We start from the raw sequence: 19227 nt of genomic DNA on the forward strand, positions 1-19227 counted from the left end.
TTATATAATAGATACACTCACGCACATATTGTCAACTTCATTTCTCCCTTGGGAATCAAATATATATGAGAATCACATTAATTGTCATTATGATTTTGTAATTAAATCAAGAAAGTTAGTTGGCTTTAAATCTTTAATGGAATCACCCCTCTATATATGTTTGAATAGTTAATTTTAATAACCAAAAGGATCGGTAGTACAACCGATTAAAGCATAAAATAATCTATCAATTAATGACTTTTAATACAGTATTTGTCCAAATGTAATGATTGAAAAGTTAAATTAAATTACTAGCCTCCATAACTTTTATAATTTACAAAAATGTGTATTTATGATCGGCCAAAAGGTGGTCATATTGATTTACTATATAATTAAATGGCGGAAGGATACAGGTACAGTATTTATTAAATACTGACTCTCTGTCTGCTATTAATTGTCTTAATTTATTTTTCAATTATTTGTTTGAATAGTTGTCTAATTTATCTTTTAATATTTTTTTATAAATCTTATATTTTACTAACTTTAATTTATTCATATTTATTATGCATTTAATTTATAAAAGTAGAACTCATTTTAAATAAATTTTTATATTTTTTAAAACTCGAATTAAATCAAAGTATATGTCTCCTATTTACGGGGTGAGGGAGTATGTTACTATGGCGTGGAGTTCTGGGATTCTTCTGCATGTTCATCTAATTGGAGTAAATAATAGGGATAATATAAAAGAAGAAAAATACTCTTAAGCATATTTTCAAAGAATTCGAATCCAAAACACTAATGTAAAAGATTAAAAAAATGAGGTATTCTGGTGTGGAAATCACATGGAAATGGCGGATTCTCTAACTACTAAAATTTTTGACTTAATTACGTTTTCTACTGGGCATGACTTCAACCATAATTAAGCTCTATAATAGTGGTGATTTTTTTTTTCATTTTTATCCATTCTGATTTCTAAGTGTAATATTTCTATTTTAGTATATACTCCGTATTTCTTTATATTTACTACTACAACTTAATAATTCATTTTATTCATCTGTATATACTAGTATAATGCTTCTATTTAAGTATATATTAATTTATAAATCAGTTTCAACAGCCCTTAACTAAAATCAAATACTCCTTATTTTTGCATTTGGTGGGCCGTGGCAATTATTAACCTAGTTAAAAGTATTAATGAAATAAGCTTAGATTTGAATGTCCGCAGTTATATATTTGAGTGATTTACGATTATACAATTCTCTTCTTTAAATACTGAGAGTATGCTTTAAAAGGCCATATTAACAAATGAAATAAAAGTAATTTATTGTGCTCGACTATTCAAAAATTAATGCCGAGTGCGAAAAGCCAAGTCAATCAGAAAAGTTCTTTATCTCTAATCACTCTTAAGAAAATATCAAATATGTTTGCTCACAATTACAGAATTGACATTATTCCTTGGTGCAATCTTTGATGACACACTACTTTGTTTTAATATTTAGGTCAACATGAACTAGTCATACTGAAATCACGAATCAAAATTTATTGACTAGCACCTCACAATTTATTATTCTTGTAGCATGTAATGATAATAACCAATTAAAACTTTTGATGCATTTCCTAATTAAACCCTAATTAATACAAACTGTTTTTAGCAATGTTACGTACGACTAAATACTCCTATTTTTGTATTCAAATTTCTATGCTACTTTTTTTATCTAATTATTTATGACACATATATCTCTTTTGAATATGTGTTTTTAAGAAAGTTATAAAATGGTTTTAATATTATTTTAAAATTATGTGATTTAAGAAACATGTCATAGTATTGAAACAATCTGAAAATGAATATACATATAAATAATGGGATTGAAGGAGATACATAGTAATTCGTTTTCTGTGGGCTAATTGCCTAATTTTATAAAAATTAAAATATTAAAACTGTGGAGTGGTTGTAGGTTGTTGGAGATCATCATTAAATTACCACCGAGATAGTATAATATAGGCTAATTAAAACAACAATCACTTTCTTTCTTTTGAGTGGAATATAAATACTACCACTCCATATTTAACACAACCAAAAAATAGTAATTTACTTCACACACTAATAGCTAATGTTTGACGCAATGATTATAGTCCGAAATGATTCATAATTAAATAGGTTCAAGCATTCTTTATATTTAATATGCTAACCATGTTATTGTAATACGCATAAATTTAAAAATTAAATATCTAAAATGGAAACAAAAAGATGCCAGGAAATAGGACTCAGATATTTTATATTAAGATATTTATTCTCTACACGAAATATCTAAATCATGTTGAAAATGAAAAAAAAACATAGTATAAATTCGACCAATTAGATAATTAATTATCAGTAGAGTTTTCAGAGATGTGTGTTTTTTACGGCAGCCGGCAGCCTTCGATAGTGGGCGTAGAATCTCCAAAACCCACTAGTTTTTGTCTACCACTTAATTTATTCCGACTCAAACAACGATCCTCTTTTTGTTAAAAAATAAATTTAGAAATATTTCAGTGTAAAATTCAGAATGAGATGAATCTCCATTTTATAAGCTATGGATATTTACACTCAATAGTTTGGAATTGAATTCGTAGTATTTTCAGTTATTAGAAGAAAATATCTAAAGATAGTGGCGTGCAATCATCTTTACTTTTATTTTGTTTTTGTAATTTTAGATTTATTATTCTCATGACTCTAGATGTCCTCATTCTATACATATATGTGCTCATAATTAATCTATGATTATGGAGATTTTAATGAGTCGAAGCACTAACTGAAACAAGTCGCCAAGCTGATCTTTTATAGTAGTATTTGGCATCTACATATTTTGAACCTTACTAAGATAAGGGATAGATACGAAATTAATAATATCAAGTTTTTATTATAATAAAATAGCATGTATAGTTGATTTCTTATTTATGTTGAGTTGGTAACACACTACCATGTATAGTTCATATGATACAGCATGAAATAAAATATTTGATTAATAAACCAAGATCTCAAAATTATTAAAACCGTTTCCAAGAAATTGACATATTTATTGTGAATTGATTGTTTAAGTGTATAATTTAGGTTGGAAAGAATAGGTACGAGAAGGCACTTGCACATAAATGCACCTTAGATAAACACTATCTAAGAAAATTTCAGTACAAAGAATATTTCAACTATAGTACGCAATGTTATGTATTTTTTTGATAAAAAGCAATGATTTTTCTTTATTACCATGTAAATGAAATAGATGTCAAAACGATTACGGCAGTTTTTTATTTAATATTAAAATATATTTTTTTCACTTTTTTCGCGTAGTGCCTGTGCCCCTGCCATCTACATGACTATATAATTTGAACCTTCACTAACATACGAAATTAATAATATCAAGACATTGTTATAATAAAATCGCATGTTATAATTCAAGTTAGAAGGGGCAAAAATATTTACATAAAGAAATTTTAATAATTTGAGGTGAGGTATTTATAAAGGAAATTGAAAAAATTGAAAAAATGAAAGAAAAAATGATATAAAAAATTATGTTGATAAGGGGTACCCCTCCCAAGTAGCTTCGCCCATGGTTTATACTATATTTGAGTAATCAACCAAGATCTCAAAATGATTAAAACAGTTTCTAAGAAATTGACATATTTATTGGCTTATTGCGAATTGATTGGTAAGTTCAAAACTATAATTTAGGTTGGAAATAATAGGTACGACGAGATAAAAACTATCTAAGTAAAATTAAGTGTATATTTTAACTATTGTATATCTATGCAATGCAATGTAAATGAGTGGATGACAAAAAGTGGTAAAACAATAAGTCAATATGATCACGGCAGTATTTTGTTTAACAGTATTAATTTTTTTCCCTTTAGTTGCAAATCTATCTCAGTCTTGAGTCATATAAGGTCCTACCCATTATCAAGAATGACTGTATTTATAATGTGGTTTAACTTCTATATAACTAGTACTCATTCCATCATATAATAGGAGTCACGTTTGATGTGAGCACGAATTTTAAGAAATATAAAAAATAGTGGATTGAAAAAGTTAATAGAATATGCGGTCCACTTTTTTATACATCCTCCGTCCCATTGAAGATCACTTTCCTTTTTTATTTATTCCAACCAAGATGATCCATTACTAAAAATGGAAACACTTTTTTCTCTACTTTATTTCATTTTTCTTACTTTAACCTATCCACTTCACACCCAAAATAAAGTTGCAGAAATTCCTATGCCGCCCAAGGCAAGAAATTCTTGGGACGGTGGAAGTATTGGTTTTATAATACTAGTAGAATATGAGTGAAGTGTGTTAGTGGAATGTAGCCTACTTATCATTTATGGTACAAGTAAAATGTGAATTTTATTGTGGGACGGACTAAAATGACAAAATAATGACTCTTATTCAATAAGACGGGGTAGTAGTTTATATTCAACCCTCTATACTCAACTGTTTCTTAGATACTAGTACAAGGAAATGTTGTCCGCTCAATCTTTAGTAAAGTTGACTTGCAACTTATTGAAATAGGTTATCAAATTTGAGACTTGGTCACATAAATTTAGAAAATGTCAAGCTACATTAAAAAAATACTATAATGACAGTGAATATAGATATTTCATCCTCTTAGGTAATTGATGACTATACTAATATGGAAAATCAAATCAAGCATGTTGATGTATATAACTACAACTCTACAAGTAAACTGGATTATAAAAAATTACACCACTAACATGTCCAAAGGTTATTAACAAAGTTTTACAAACTTATGTACATGCATATTTGGAGGGCCGAAAAGGAAAAGGAAAATGAAAATGAAAAAAAATGATACTTACAAGGGAAGTGATGTATAAAATGGGGCTGATTGCATTGCAACCTTGCAGGTGTTGGAGCTGAAATGAAAAAGGTTGACGTGGCAGCTGAAAAATGAGGTTGTGAGTGAAATACAAGGCTAGCATTGTGGATGCTCTCAACGTCAAATACCCATAAATCGAGCTGCCTGAGACTGCCAATGCTGCTTTGCCTCCTCAATTCTCTCTGCTTTCTCCATTTTGCGGCGTTCTTCCCAGTACTCAGGCCAACTGTCCAAATAACTCCTAAATTTAATGGCATCAAACCAATGCCAACACACAAGTAGTTGATTTATGTGTTTACCTTCTTTTCAATAGGATATGCAATTCTTCCAAATTCACAGCAGATTCGTATATTCCCACCTGATATCGAATGTAGTGACAGACATTCCTTAAGGTTGTAAGCAGGGATTTGCCACTAAACAAGTAACAAACCAAAAAAAACAAAGCCAGAAACAAGCCGAGGGCAGCGCCTAGATATGAGGTTACAAGTTACCTCACGGCAAACTGGACATTTCTTACGCCCGCTAGCTGCCTTGAGCCCGTCCACTACGCTCACTGAACTAGCTTTACACGCACACATGTAGCAAAACAGATGACCGCAGCCAAGAGATACAGGATCAAATAATGTCTCCTGAAGAGAAAGGGAAAACAAACTCATTATTCAAAGTTGGTATATGTAAAAGTTGAGATGTACTATTATTGGTGTAATCTCTCTAAGATTAACGATTTACCAATACTTGACACATAGTTTTCTTTAGCATTAGTTATCTGCTTTAGTTACTTTACTCACCAAGCATATCGAGCAGGTTAACTCAATGTTGAGACTGATTGAATCAAAGAGCTCAAAAGAGAGAGATGGTTTCGTATTGTCAAATATCAGATTGAAACCATCTAATTGTAGAGGAGCACTTCCCATATTTGCTTTAGCCTCTCTTAAATTTATGTGGAGAGCCATAAGTTCATAGAGCCACGGTGACTGAAGGATCTCAACCTGCATGCTTACAGCACGCGACTTGAAAGCTTGACCTTGCTTAGAATAATGAATCTGTAGTAAAGTATAATAAGCAGATGAGAACTCTCCACATTTAATCAAAATTAATTGTGTCAAACTTTCATATCATCACTGCTCGTCAAAGAGTTCCGGTGGGGAGTACCTTGTCGTATTTTTGGAGCAATCTGCGCACAGCAATGGTGTTAATGGTAGCATAAGCAATAAGAGTTTCACATTCTTGAATAAGCTCAACATCAGTTCCTAGTAATCTATCTCCCAACCAAAGAAAGCACTTGCAGCAACCCGATGGTAAGTGACGATCAAGCAGTGCCTGCACTCTGCTATTGAAGAATCTGACTACTCCCTGGATTTCCTTGAGAAGCGGAGGGAAAAACGTCCCCTTGCACACTAAGTAACCCACCCAAATTTGCATCAGAAAAGACAAGAGCAAACAAATACTAGTATTTTACTCATTGTAATGCAAACACTACAAACAAGGTTTACGTCTTAGATTCAGCAAACAACCAATATATACATAGACATTCGGTACTGTATAAAGATGTCGGAACAAAGCAATTAGAACTTCACTTGAGCATACATATGGTGTATCTCTTGGGACACAAGAATGACAATATATATCTCCAAATTAGACAGTAACTCAATAAGTTTAAGCAGCAACCTTACCTTAACTCTTACTCAATGAAATCAAAAGGCAAATATGTGATTCAAAAACACCAGAATATCAACCTACATTCCACAGATTACTTGATGATATAATCATCTAATATGAACTTCCATACTTAGTTACAAATGAACCAATTAAGAAAACAAGAAAAGCACGAGAGAATTGGCCCTATCTCATCTCACTAAATCGCCCTAATCCAGCCTCAGCTCAATCCCACTATTAGCAACTTTACTAACAAAACAGATCAAAAAAGTTGAGGCTCCATAAATCAATACGCACAACCTAAAAAACACATCAAAATGTAGGATCAAATCAATTGTACCACATTTAAACTGATCTCACTAACTCGAAGCCATTATCATAATTCATGGCAGCAGAAACTCAATAACTTAGTCAACATCGAGCCTTATACCAATGAATTGTATATAAACCACGTTTTCACAAAAAAAAAAAACAAAAACAAATTACATTGAAAAAAACAATAGCTAAATAAAATCAATGACCTGAACAGGGCTGTGAGTCAGCAGAAACACCGTCAGCATTAGCTTGATTGTCACGAACATCAGCAGTATGTGAATGGAGGAGCTGTTTTCTGCAACTTTCCAAAATATTGTTGAGGGTCCCACAGCCAATCCGAGGCAATTTCCTCTGCCCCAACCTCTGCATCATCTCCTCGTATTCGTTACAGAACTTCATTATCCCGAATTTGGCATTGATCTCTCTAATTAATTTCTGGTTTCCCTTCTTCTCGTGAAAGTAAACTAAATAAACATAAAAAAGTGATGAAGATAAGGAGAAAGAAGGGAAGAAGAGAAGCGCCAATGGAGCAGTGGGGGTGACGAAATTAGGAGAGAGAAAAGAGAAGGTGGGATTCCTCGTCACAGTTTTGATATTTTGGAGTATTTTACTTCAATTGTCAGTTTTTGGAATGTTAGTTATCTGCTTAATTCAATTTCTAATTTTGGGCTGTTAATAATATCGCTACCACGTGAACGTAATTAACTACAATACTCAAATAGAAAAATTATTTTAATCATTATAGAAAATAGACCCGGCGTGTTACATTATTGTTTGTTTAATTTTTCAACATTTTTCTTGTGACTTTGATATAACAAGGCGTGTTTCATTAGTGTCTGTTTCATTTTGTTAATTTTTTTTTCTTATACTGTGAATTGTGATATAACAAGGGGCGCTACATTAGTGGTCGTTTTATTTTATAGATTTTTAAGTCGGATACGTGGAATTTTTGTAAGTAAAATGTTTGTAATTGTAACATGTTGAATTAATTCAACTGTATGGTACTACAAAATTGATCAGAATCAGCGGCAGATTCATTTGTTGAGAGTCACATCGATCGATTTATTGAAGTGGATTCTTGATTGTCACATCCATACATTTAAGTGTGGATATACTTTCATTTCCATGCAAAAAATTATCAAGATTATTAGTCACTTTAGTTTAAACGTGGGTGGATGCAGCATCAATAGGTATTGAGTTTGAGTAGTCATAAGAATAGCACTAACAAGAATATGCTATTTAATATTTATAGACCCAAATACTATTGCATAAACTTATTCGGATGCAACTTGATTGACTACAAAAATGTCTTTTTAATGACAAATGGAGTTTATGGAATCACTTGGTGGAAATCTACCTATGGTTTCATATGTTCAAATTGACTTTTGTTTTTTATAATTTTAAATTTGAGATTAGATTGATAAGATGCTCTCATCTTCCCTCAAATTAGTTGAGAATAAATTATGGAGTACATTAGATATTCAATTTTATAGGTAATAATAGTCTAAATTAGGTGAAATAAATTGAATTTGTATAAAATTGTCCTCTCTCTCTCTCCTCTAATATGAAATACTCCGTAGTACAGTATATGGTCTCCATAAAATAAGAACACATCAAATGCAATAGATTGTAGTAGTATTAATTGTTTGAAGAATTTTGGTACAATCGATGAGTTTTGATTTAGACCAAAACCTTGGACGATGAGGAGTATGCTGTGATTGTAATAGGTCATAGCTCAAATGTTAGGAGGTGAGTCTTTTTAATTTACATGGTTGAAGTTGGGGGGCTAATCATATAAAGAAATTTTATTTCCACAATTGTTTAGGATGAGAGTTTTCAACTATGATCAGAATCGTAGAGGTGCGCTAAGTTTTGAAGCACCAAAGAAGAAGTTGAAGCAGTAAAAATAGACAATGGATAAGATAGGACATCAACTAAAAGATATACTCATGACATACAATCAACGTAACAACCATATAAGGATATATACAATCAACGTTTATCCAGTTATTTTCACCGGCTATAAAAAGAGATCTTCAATCTTTGTGAAACATATCGAGATCTCGCAGACGGAAAAACAACAGGGGGCAACAACTCATATAAATTCAAACAAAAAGAAACTCAGTGCAACAACTTAATGTCTGATTGATTCTCATTTGATGACACTATTTTTTATACAGACCTATAAACAAAGGAAGATCTTCAACCTCGCTTTCCCAGATTGTTGCGACCCAAATGATCGAACTGCTCGACAACTCAATCTCTCAACCACCAAAACAGAATCATTGTTAAGATTTCCAAGTGTTTTGCTTGTTAGCTAACACCAAAAAAAATAAAAATAAAGGCTGGTCATTAAAGTTTTATCAAGTCTATGCACACAACTTACACTCCAATCAAACACAATTATATAAGGGATATTGGTCTCTAAAACTATAAACTTTGCCTAAAATTTGATATTTCCTATAAACTTTAAAATTGACCTGCATCTGCACACAACAAGTCTAATACTGAGAATTTGAGATACAAGAATGAACAGTGGTGGATGACGCTCTACTTTATCAAGTCTGATTACTCGCTCAAGACTAACAATATTACTTAGATTTATACAATTAAAATTTATGCACAACATAAAGTAACCCACAAAACTCTAATTTACCATTTTGAGAATAAAGTAAAATTGAATTAGTAAGATGCTCTCTCAAATAATTATACATCTAAATCTACGGCACAACCAATTCATTTGAATTTTTCAATGAGAATTTATAAACTTTAATTAAATTAAAATTTTATTAACGATAATGAGGAATGGAGTGACACGTTGAGCAATCAGACGGCGAGGCGCCAGCACACTGAGTGGCGGGTCCCACTAGCACGATTCCAACGCCAACAAGAAAACCGAAAACGCTGCTTGCGGTATGCGGAGTCTGTCTGGTTTCAACTGTTGAAAAACAAATTTTTAATTATTTTTCATTTTGCAATTTGATCACTAATCCTAACATATATATACCCCCCTCCCCCAGAAAATTCTAGACCAGGTAATTGCTATAACTAATTTCCACAATATTCGAAAATTTCAGCTCGAATCGTTGCAGAGATGGATAAATCCGTGATGGTGGTTGGAATTGACGACAGCGATCATAGCCTTTACGCTTTGGATTGGACTTTGAAGCACTTCTTCTCGCCGGAGCCGGAAAATTCACCTTTCACACTTGTTATTGTGCACGCCAAGCCTTCCGCCACGACCGCCGTCGGACTCACCGGACCTGGTATTTCCGCCGACGCTGTCAACCTAATTTTTTACCGATTGTGTTGTTTTTCGTCGAAAATTTGAGTTTCCTGATGGTTGCTCGTTTTGTTGATTAGGTTTTAGTAACGATCGATTTAGTAAGGTCTGGATCATTGTTTGATTTTGAAATCGCTAGGCATTTAGTGGAAGATCAAAGAGTCAACTTCATGAAATGACTCTGTCGCATATTGATCTTATACTATTTCGTTTTCTGTGGCTTGTATCATTGTATATTAGGTGCTGCTGAGGTGCTACCTTACGTTGAGAGGGATTTGAAGATCATTGCGTCAAGAGTTATGGAAAAGTCCAAAGAACTTTGTGCAGCTAAATCGGTAACCACCATTCACTAACCATATTTGTTTTCATTTATTATGAATAACATTTGGAATTCCGGTTACGTGATTATGAAGGAACATCAAATCATAGATGGTTATCTACGTTTAGAACATTAATCATCTGGTGGTAGCTTTTGATTTGTTGTTTGGAACACTCACATTAATCACCCATTAATGCAGTTTGAGAGGTATATAGAAAATCTCTGCAACGTTTAGTGCAGAGGAAGTTCCATTTTTTTGAAGGGTCCTTACATGAGATGTGTTTTTCGCAATCCAAACGAAACATAAACACACACGACTACATATGCTTTCGATTTGAATGCTTTATTAATGTTGGGTATCAATGCACTGCAACAGGATAGTCATTTGTAAGTGTTGGTTGTGAATTGTGATTGAATACATTTTAAGCAGGTTAAGGATGTGATATTGGAGGCTATTGAAGGTGATCCTAGGAATGCTCTGTGCGACGCAGTAGACAAGCATAATGCCTCTTTGCTCGTTGTTGGCAGCCATGGTTATGGAGCTATCAAGAGGTAAAAGATCCCTCTTTTAACCATTTCAATAGAAAATAAGTTCTTTGTTGAGTTTTTCAACTGTGTAATTGCTGGTGCAGGGCTGTTTTAGGCAGTGTGAGCGACTATTGTGCGCATCATGCTCACTGCTCGGTGATGATAGTGAAAAAGCCGAGGAAGATGCACACTAAGTAATGCAACTGCTATTTCTTAGTGTTGTTGAATGTTGATGGTGCCCTTGTTTAAAAATTTCTTGCTGTGTGGATATTCTTGTGCACTACATATGCTATAAATAAGCAAGAATCATGCCTGTAAAGAATTCAAGTATTTGGTTTGTGTGATTTCATCACAATGAATGACTGTGTGTACATGTGTGAATAGAAAAGCCAAAATTTGATGATTTCGAATTGATATCAATGTTTTCAACTATTTATTTCTGCAAGCGCCACGCCCCGCCCCCTTTCTTTCTATGTAGCGATCTCAAAGGTAAGTTCTGTTAGGCTCCATCAACGTTGTTTTGGGATTTTGGCTACACTTTTCGTGTTAACGTGGTGATTGTTGATGCTAGTGTCATGTAATGTTTGGGTCCGAGTCAGAGAGGCTCACGATGGGACTCGGACTTTTTTTCACAATTTGGTTGGGGCAGCCTTACCACATAAGTTCTCGACTCAGTCAAATTCTCTAATCCGTCTGTGGTTCTCTCTCGATTCGGATTTCCACAGAAGTCATTGTGTCTTTTGTAATTGTTCTTGCATTTACTTTTACGAGGAAATAACATAACAAAATCAAATCTTCATCTGGAACAGAAAACCAATAAATATAATGAAGCCCGTCCAACACAACAACCAAGTTGTATGCATGCAGACATGAATCAACTAATTAAAAAGATATGGCACAAATTACCAAATTACACAATGTTTACAAATGGATAGAGCCTTACACAAAGTAGAGATCTGTAAGTACAAACCGATATTAATATTAATGAGTAGATTTTTTTATCAAAGTGGATGACTATGACATTTTAAAAAAATGAGCATAATTTTTTCACCCAAAAGTAGAAATTGTCACCAGGCACCAATGATGATATGTAAAGACATGAAATCTAAGTATATGTAACCAAATCACCAGAAACCAGTCATTTGTACCAAGATGAAATATGGAGTATAAATTAAGAGCTTTATAGGAGTAAAATTCTCAATCCTCCATCTCCCATTATAATAGAGAATATACCGCACACCCCTATCTATGCATTCCATCATCCACGTCGAGAGCATGTAGTCCAACAGAAGGGAGTATTTTAAACCACACTAGAATACAAGTATACTTTAGTAGTAGTACATAGTATATCATAACAAACAGACAAAGCTATAAGCTGGTACAATCTCACAGCAAGAATGAAAGTGAGAATCCAAAGGGTTCAGGCAGATCAATTGGAGGGGTTAGACCAAGACCAATGATAATCAATCAAAGATGATTTCGACATTTGAGGTTTGTTGAATAGACCGTTTCTTATGAGTGGAGAAGAAGCACATCAACAAAATTTGAAAGAGAGAACATCAGAGCTTGGAACACAATAGCAGGCGCTTCATATCTATATCACCAACAGTAATGTACTATCTAACATGCAAAGCTCATGCAATGAGACGCAAGGTCAATATATTTCAGTCTCCCTATGTCACTCTAAAACCAAGTTTAAAGGACAAGAAGGTAATGTTGAGATGACTGAGAGTTGCCGCAAGGTCACTGAATAAAGATTTCTATGATTAGAGAACAAGTTCATCTATGAACGATGATATATGTAAAATGAAACAAGGTCATGCGACTGGTCACAAGGCCAAGATGATTAACAGTATCCATTTCTCACTAAAGCCACATTACTACGATTAGGGAAACTAGGTCATAGAACTGAAAATTTAAGAAATCACACATTCTAGGATGCAAAGGGCTTCTTTACATAATCTCTTCTTATGTTTCTCCATCAATCTCCAAATAGAAGAGAATGATGTACAGTTTCACAACTGCGTTAAACCAAGCTGAGAATCGCTCCATATAGAAACAAAATTCCAGGTTACTCCCAAGAAAATTTGACATATCATCAAAATCAAGCTAATTACTGCGAAGCACAAATAATTTATAGTATTACACAAACTAAACACACATAGATATATCTTGAAAGACTCATAAGCTAACAAACATTGACAACAAATGTAACTAAAAACTATATTGTACTATACTTTTACCCATAAACAAGCAGATTGCAGTTCAAGTGTACAAAGGCCAATCAGTCCATGCTCCGGAAACATGCCCGTTTTCGCAAACATAAGCTCGAACGACTGGCTCCCCGTCGTCATGGAAGCCAAAATATCTCCTCAAACAAAACGATGAATGCAAATCCCATGTCTGTTTCGACGCGCAAAACGCACAATTTAAATCAATCCTGCTCCTACACCCATCGTTGATCGTTCTCCAAACCCTCGACTGCTTGAAATTCTTAAAAATTCCCCTAAATAACATTAATTCCTCTTCTCTCTCAACATGAACACACCCCGGCCAATCGCAAATGTACAAACTATCCCCCTTGAATCTGCTGGCGAGCAGCTTATTCCCCTGCTCACGGCTCAGATTCCAAATCCCCGACGCCAAATGCGACCTGTGTGACCTAGAAATCTTCCTCTTCTTACAAGGAGAAGCATCGGGATTCCGATCCTCCGTCTCCGCCAACTCAGGCTGGATATCGGTAATATCCGGCGTCGCCTCAGCCGCCAGCGCAGCGGAGTCGCTGTACAGAGTATCATACAGCAAATCATCGTAAAGCGACCACACGCCATCAGGAACGGAAATCACCGGTTGCCGATCACGGCTGCTGGAAGAAGCAACTTCTTCTCCGGCGATTCCCGCCGCTAGTGACAATCGGTGCTCCTGATAAACCTGATTGGGGCCGATCTCGCGCTCGAGGCCGAAATCGGAGTTCTCGAGGAGGACGCCGGAGTGGAGGAGGCCGGGGCAGCAGACGGAGAGCTTGTAGAGAGAGGACCAGGAGCTCGGCGGCGCCGCCTCCGGGTGGAGATCGGAGACGACGGCGGGGATCGATTGCGCGCATTTGGTTCTGCAGCAGACGGTCCGGATTAGGGCGGAGAATTTGGTGGAGACGCAGGCGATCCGAGCCCAAACCCTAGGATCGTCTGCGAGTTGTAGAATATGTTGAGGATGACGTGTCGTCGGAGGCTCGAGAAAGGCTACGCTTTCACATTGTTGCTGCGAGCGGTTGGAGAGAAGAGAGAGTGGAGACTGGAGATGGCGGAGTGAGAGTGGTGGAGGTTTTCTAGCTTTGCGGGAGAGGCGTGTTTTGCAAATTTGGAATAAATTAGGGACTGACGTTGCAAAAGTATTTCTGTGGTTGGAGTTGAATTGGTGACGGAATAAAAGTTGCTGGTTTAGCGGAAATGTCATGCACGTGTTGAAAAAGTTGTATATAATTGCGGCAATAGGGGGATAAATTATTGCAAAACGAAATGGACTTCATCAATTCCATAAATACTTATGTAAATATGTCATAGTATATTTAAATTAGAAATTAACTTTTTTTATTTTATGTAATATTAATAGAATTAATTTTAATACTGTTCTCTTTATTCTAAAAAAATTATTCTTTAATTATTTTAATATTGACGTTGTCACTATATCTCTAATTTTTATTACTATCCTCTAATCATCTCATTATTTATCTCTCGTGGTCATCTCAATCCATATAGTAGATGCTGAAATAACTCAACAAAATTTAATGCCCTCATAATTAGAGTTCGACAAAACTTGAAAGGCCTCTCTTCATTACCGCGATACCGCCATCGGTTTTTCAAACGCGACTGCCACTTCCAATTCATCTCAGGCTCAGAGCCTCCTCATCAATCATCTCCACGTGAGGTATACATTGCATCGAAATGAATAGTCCGTATTCCGTGTTTCTCGCGCATTTGCATTGTAGACTACATGTTTATCCATCCAACCGTCTTAAATCAGAGTTTTGGAGTCCCAAAATATCACGATTCCTCTATCCATCTTGTGGCCTTGTTTCCATACAAATCTTTCCTAAATCGATGAGAATATGAAGAAAACGCCCCCCCACCCCACCCCACCCCACCCCTCACTCGAATCAAAATTATCCGCTATTTCCCTCAAAAAAAACACATGGAATTCTTTTTAGACCCTTAAATATAAGGCTCCAACATCCATCGCCATCCACACATGACCTTCATATCCCATGCGCAAACAAGATAAAAAACATTTTAAAGTTGTGGTAGTTGAGATAGGCCATCACCGCTCCAAATCGAATCTCACCACATGTAAGAAATATCATTTCATGCCATTCTCTTACACTCCAATACATCCCACAACATCTAAGAATACTCGAATTTCAAATATCAGAACCCAATTCTCTACCACATCTATCACCAGATACTCCGTCCAAATTAGGCCACAAAAGGCAACCCTCACTCATCTTCATACTTGGCAGCACCTAAAGCTGTGACATAAAACTCATTTTCATATCAGATAGCATCGATCAAGGCAACCGGGATCAAGCACGGAGATCCAAATAAATTTAAAATGAAGCCAGCACTTATAAAACATTGATATGAGATCACAAAGTCCAGCAGAAGAGGTGTGTAAAACCATAAACTGCTAGCCATAAATGTGAGCACAAGTCCACAGAGATCCAAGGGCTGGTAAGTTATAGTCATCAACAATAGTACAGACGATATAGCTACAACTTGCAAAAAAAAACATTGGTTCATAGGTCTTGCAGAAACAGAAAATTTCTTCAGACAACACGAGAAATTTAGAAATTTGACCATCAGTCATAACACATTGTAGTTCTCTTGATTACTGCAAATTCTAGTGCAGGATTAACTAGCCAAGCACTGCAGCATTAATTCCCCATCAAATTACTGATTCACCTGATTAAAGATAATAACAATAATTAACATCAAGTAGATCAATATTATGGTCACAACATACAAATCTGAAAGAAGTAAACCTGGAATGGCTCCTGCTTCGGCTCTGGCTTGGGCTCTTGCTACGGCTAAGGCTTCTGCTTAAACCACGTTTTTTTGGACTCGCACTCGTATGTTTCTGGGTGTTATAATTTTTGGAACGAAGATATAAAAAGCATAATGTTGGACAATATTACATAAAATGACCAATTTAGATTGAACATAATATCATATTATATGTATCCAGAAGGGTGAAAAATAAGACCAACGATTTACTGAAGTAGGACAAAACTTACAGCTGGTTTCGGGGATCTGGATCTTGAAGGAGATCTGCAAAAGGTCCAGAAACAACCCAATTTAATATCCACTAGTCCCTCTTTAAAACTTTGATCCAAGAGCCTTGTTGCCACTTCCACATCATAGTGACCGTGACCATATTGGGCAAGAGGAAACTCACAAACATTTAGGATACACATGAGAAGAAAAACAAAAATGAAAATATTAATTTCACACAAGCAAGTAACCTATCAAAGAAGAAACGGCCTTGGCACTGGAACATGTGATTAGCAAAGATACCAAAAGAATCAATATACATTCGGATAGAATGAGTTGATAGCTTAGCACCAGACAGTTTAAACGTTTCCACTGCAAAAAGGTGTTCTCTTATTCAATTAGTCCAATATCCAGCTTCACCATAGTAATCCATGATCTTCATGTTCCCAATCTAGCACCCATTGGACATTTGCGATGCTCATTAGAACAGAGACATCGAGAAGGATTCCAAGTTACCATCTAGAAAGCATCATACCTCCAACCCCAAAAGAGTTGTAGCCAACTGAACCAATTTACCCAACAAGATCCTATATATGCAATCCCAGATCGAGCATATATCCATATCTAGGAACAAGAAAGAAAGTAATTCCAAGTTTGCAAAGGATAAAGAAAAGTGATCCTTTGACAGCTGAAATAATTTTTCACAACCATATACATGATGCAAAAGTGGGAGGGCAAGGAAGAAAAGGGGAAGAGGCAAGAAAAGCAGACTCCTTCAATGGCGAAAACAGAATATGTCATGTTTTGTTTATTCAAATAGTTCAAACAAATATATTTTACTGGCATCAACTGCTGGCTCTAGTAACGAAATACAGTTTGGGGTGCTTGGGACTATCAACTGTTATAATTAATGATAGGGGTTCTATTGCGGAACAAAACAAAACACAAAAAAATAAGAGAAATACATATGCATTAATCGTAATGTACTTGCACTTGTTACTACTGGGAAAATATCAGGATAGATATTTATAATCAACATAAAAAGTTAGCAGAAGTTTAAAAATTTATTTTTTTGTGCTTTGTCTACAAATTTACTGTCCATATCCCAAATTTAAATTTTGTTTTGGGTTTGTTAGTTAAAGGATCAGCACATGTTTAGCCAATATTTGTATTGTAATGATAATTTAAGTTTTAATTTTTGGACTCATTTTCAGTAAACAACAAGAATATGTAAAGAGTATTGCGGGAGAAGAAATGTAGTAATATTATATATGTGGTCATCATCTACAATATATTAAAATGTTTTAAAATGGAACTGCATCCATTAAAAATTGCAACGTTTGCCAACCAACAGAGCCGAAGTAAAAGCACACTCTTCAGTAAAAAAAATCCAGACAAGTATACTATACCTTGACAAAGAGTGCGCTTTTGATCCAGAACGAGAGCGAGATACAGATCTTGACCGAGACCTTGAGCGGCGTGATGATTTCCCTTTAGGCGACTTGCTGCAAGTAGATTTATCAAAGAAATTAATCCCATCAACAGATGTTTACAAGCCTATAAAAAGAACATGAATTGCCTCTAAACAGCATTGAACCTTCTGCTCCTGCTTCGGCTAACACTTGGACTTTTGCTCTTGCTTCGACCATTGCTCCTGCTTTTGAGTAAGGCGGGCTGCGACTACGACTGCGACTGCGGCTGCGGCTGGAATCATATTCCTTGACCTAATAAAAGAAAAGATGTTATGAGATACTACTATATGAATTGCAATCTGGTATCCAAAAAAGAAAAACCATGCAGAAGCTAGAACATTAGTCATACATGTACTCTAGCCCGTGAGAAGGCATTCCGAAACTCAGAACCATCGAGCTTCTTGATCTGCATTGGACTAGAAAAATCAATACTGAATTGGCAGGTACAAAAGTATGGCCAGAATTGCTCAAGTAAGGAAACAAACAGAGAAAGTAGTCATTTAAATGCATATTAGTTTCATAAGGAATAAGAAATGGAAGAGAAGCAATATGACTCACAGCATATTTCATGTCATCAGAATTTGTGTAGTCTACTATCCCCGTCTTTTCTGAGGGAAGAGAAGTTGCATTTTCACATTACGAAAAATAAGCCACAAATAGAAATGCCAAAATAATATCCCGGAGAACACATGGCACCAGAATATAATATTATAAGCTAGCAATATGTATTAGTTAATCTGTCTAAAGACTCAAAAGAAGTACCCATATTGATATAAAACTTACCACTACCCTCGTGGAAAACTTGTGAGAAGCAGACATCTCCAGCTCGACGCATATGATCCTGGATGATAATAATAATAATAATAATATAACAATAACAACAACAATAGGACATAAGACCAATGACTAGCTAAATGGTGTGTATGACCATTCACCATAGACTGTTGACTAAATGCACTCTTACCTTAAGATCTTGCCATGAAGCAGAATGAGGCAAGCTGGTGACTAAAACTGGCATATTAAGTCCACATGAGAAAATTGCAGTAATGTCAAAATCTTCAACATTGGATGACATTTACATATGAATTCATATACCCACCTCTGTAGTCTGAGCGCCGAGAAACTCCTCCACGGGGACCACGACTTTCAGTACGACGATCAGTCGATGATGAGTTTCCGCGCCCGCCATGTGCTAGCTCAACCTGTAACCAAATATCATAAATATTAGCATAGCCAAACAGAGGTGAGCAAAAGGTGACAACCACAAACAATGCCCACCCTTAAGCGATGCCCATCGAAATCATAGCCATCACGCCCTCGTATGGCATCTTCAGCATCCCGAGACTCTTCAAACTGTCATGAAATGGCAGAGATTAGAAGCTCCAAGGCATTTAAAACTCAGAAAAGTAAATCAAACCTTACCTCAACAAAAGCATAGCCGGGAGGCCTTGGGGGATTTTAAGATCAATATGCACAATTGGTCCCAACTGCCAGTAAATGAAATTGAACAATATCAAAATTGATATTCCACTCTAAAATCTATCTA

General features: G+C 35.3%; 2 protein-coding genes and 2 pseudogenes across 3 annotated transcripts; 1 reads left to right on the forward strand and 3 right to left on the reverse strand.

The window, feature by feature from the left end:
- Positions 1 to 4780: 4780 nt before the first annotated feature.
- LOC121790800 (E3 ubiquitin-protein ligase BAH1-like) lies at positions 4781 to 7426 on the reverse strand. 2 transcript variants are annotated; one of them, XM_042188914.1, is made up of 6 exons: positions 7022 to 7426; positions 5997 to 6241; positions 5633 to 5887; positions 5336 to 5473; positions 5144 to 5202; positions 4781 to 5085 (listed from the first exon to the last, which is right to left on the reverse strand). In XM_042188914.1, exons 1-6 carry the CDS (start codon positions 7212 to 7214, stop codon positions 4965 to 4967), a joined length of 1011 nt encoding a protein of 336 aa, XP_042044848.1. In that variant the 5' UTR covers positions 7215 to 7426; the 3' UTR covers positions 4781 to 4964. The 2 variants fall into 2 exon arrangements, with proteins under 2 accessions (XP_042044848.1, XP_042044849.1); XM_042188915.1 differs by having other exon boundaries at positions 4781 to 5070; positions 7022 to 7425.
- Positions 7427 to 9786: 2360 nt separating this feature from the next.
- On the forward strand, positions 9787 to 11232 carry LOC121790801 (universal stress protein PHOS34-like). Its single transcript, XM_042188916.1, has 4 exons — positions 9787 to 10081; positions 10339 to 10433; positions 10848 to 10969; positions 11050 to 11232. Exons 1-4 carry the CDS (start codon positions 9910 to 9912, stop codon positions 11141 to 11143), a joined length of 483 nt encoding a protein of 160 aa, XP_042044850.1. The 5' UTR covers positions 9787 to 9909; the 3' UTR covers positions 11144 to 11232.
- Positions 11233 to 12897: 1665 nt separating this feature from the next.
- LOC121790802 lies at positions 12898 to 14794 on the reverse strand (annotated as a pseudogene).
- Positions 14795 to 15608: 814 nt separating this feature from the next.
- LOC121790799 lies at positions 15609 to 19177 on the reverse strand (annotated as a pseudogene).
- Positions 19178 to 19227: the final 50 nt, after the last annotated feature.

Source organism: Salvia splendens, unplaced genomic scaffold, assembly GCF_004379255.2.
Source record: "Salvia splendens isolate huo1 unplaced genomic scaffold, SspV2 ctg626, whole genome shotgun sequence".
Taxonomy (NCBI): Eukaryota; Viridiplantae; Streptophyta; class Magnoliopsida; order Lamiales; family Lamiaceae; genus Salvia; species Salvia splendens.

Bases quoted from the DNA above. Each gene is read 5' to 3' on its own strand.
- LOC121790800 (XM_042188914.1), bottom strand. From the start codon at position 7,214: ATGAAGTTCTGTAACGAATACGAGGAGATGATGCAGAGGTTGGGGCAG. The intron at 5,474-5,632 runs GTGAGTAAAGTA...CTTTCTCTTCAG, and splicing joins TAACCTGCTCGATATGCTTG to GAGACATTATTTGATCCTGT. The intron at 5,086-5,143 runs GTAAACACATAA...CATTAAATTTAG, and splicing joins CATATCCTATTGAAAAGAAG to GAGTTATTTGGACAGTTGGC.
- LOC121790801 (XM_042188916.1), top strand. From the start codon at position 9,910: ATGGATAAATCCGTGATGGTGGTTGGAATTGACGACAGCGATCATAGC. The intron at 10,434-10,847 runs GTAACCACCATT...CATTTTAAGCAG, and splicing joins AACTTTGTGCAGCTAAATCG to GTTAAGGATGTGATATTGGA. The intron at 10,970-11,049 runs GTAAAAGATCCC...TTGCTGGTGCAG, and splicing joins GGTTATGGAGCTATCAAGAG to GGCTGTTTTAGGCAGTGTGA.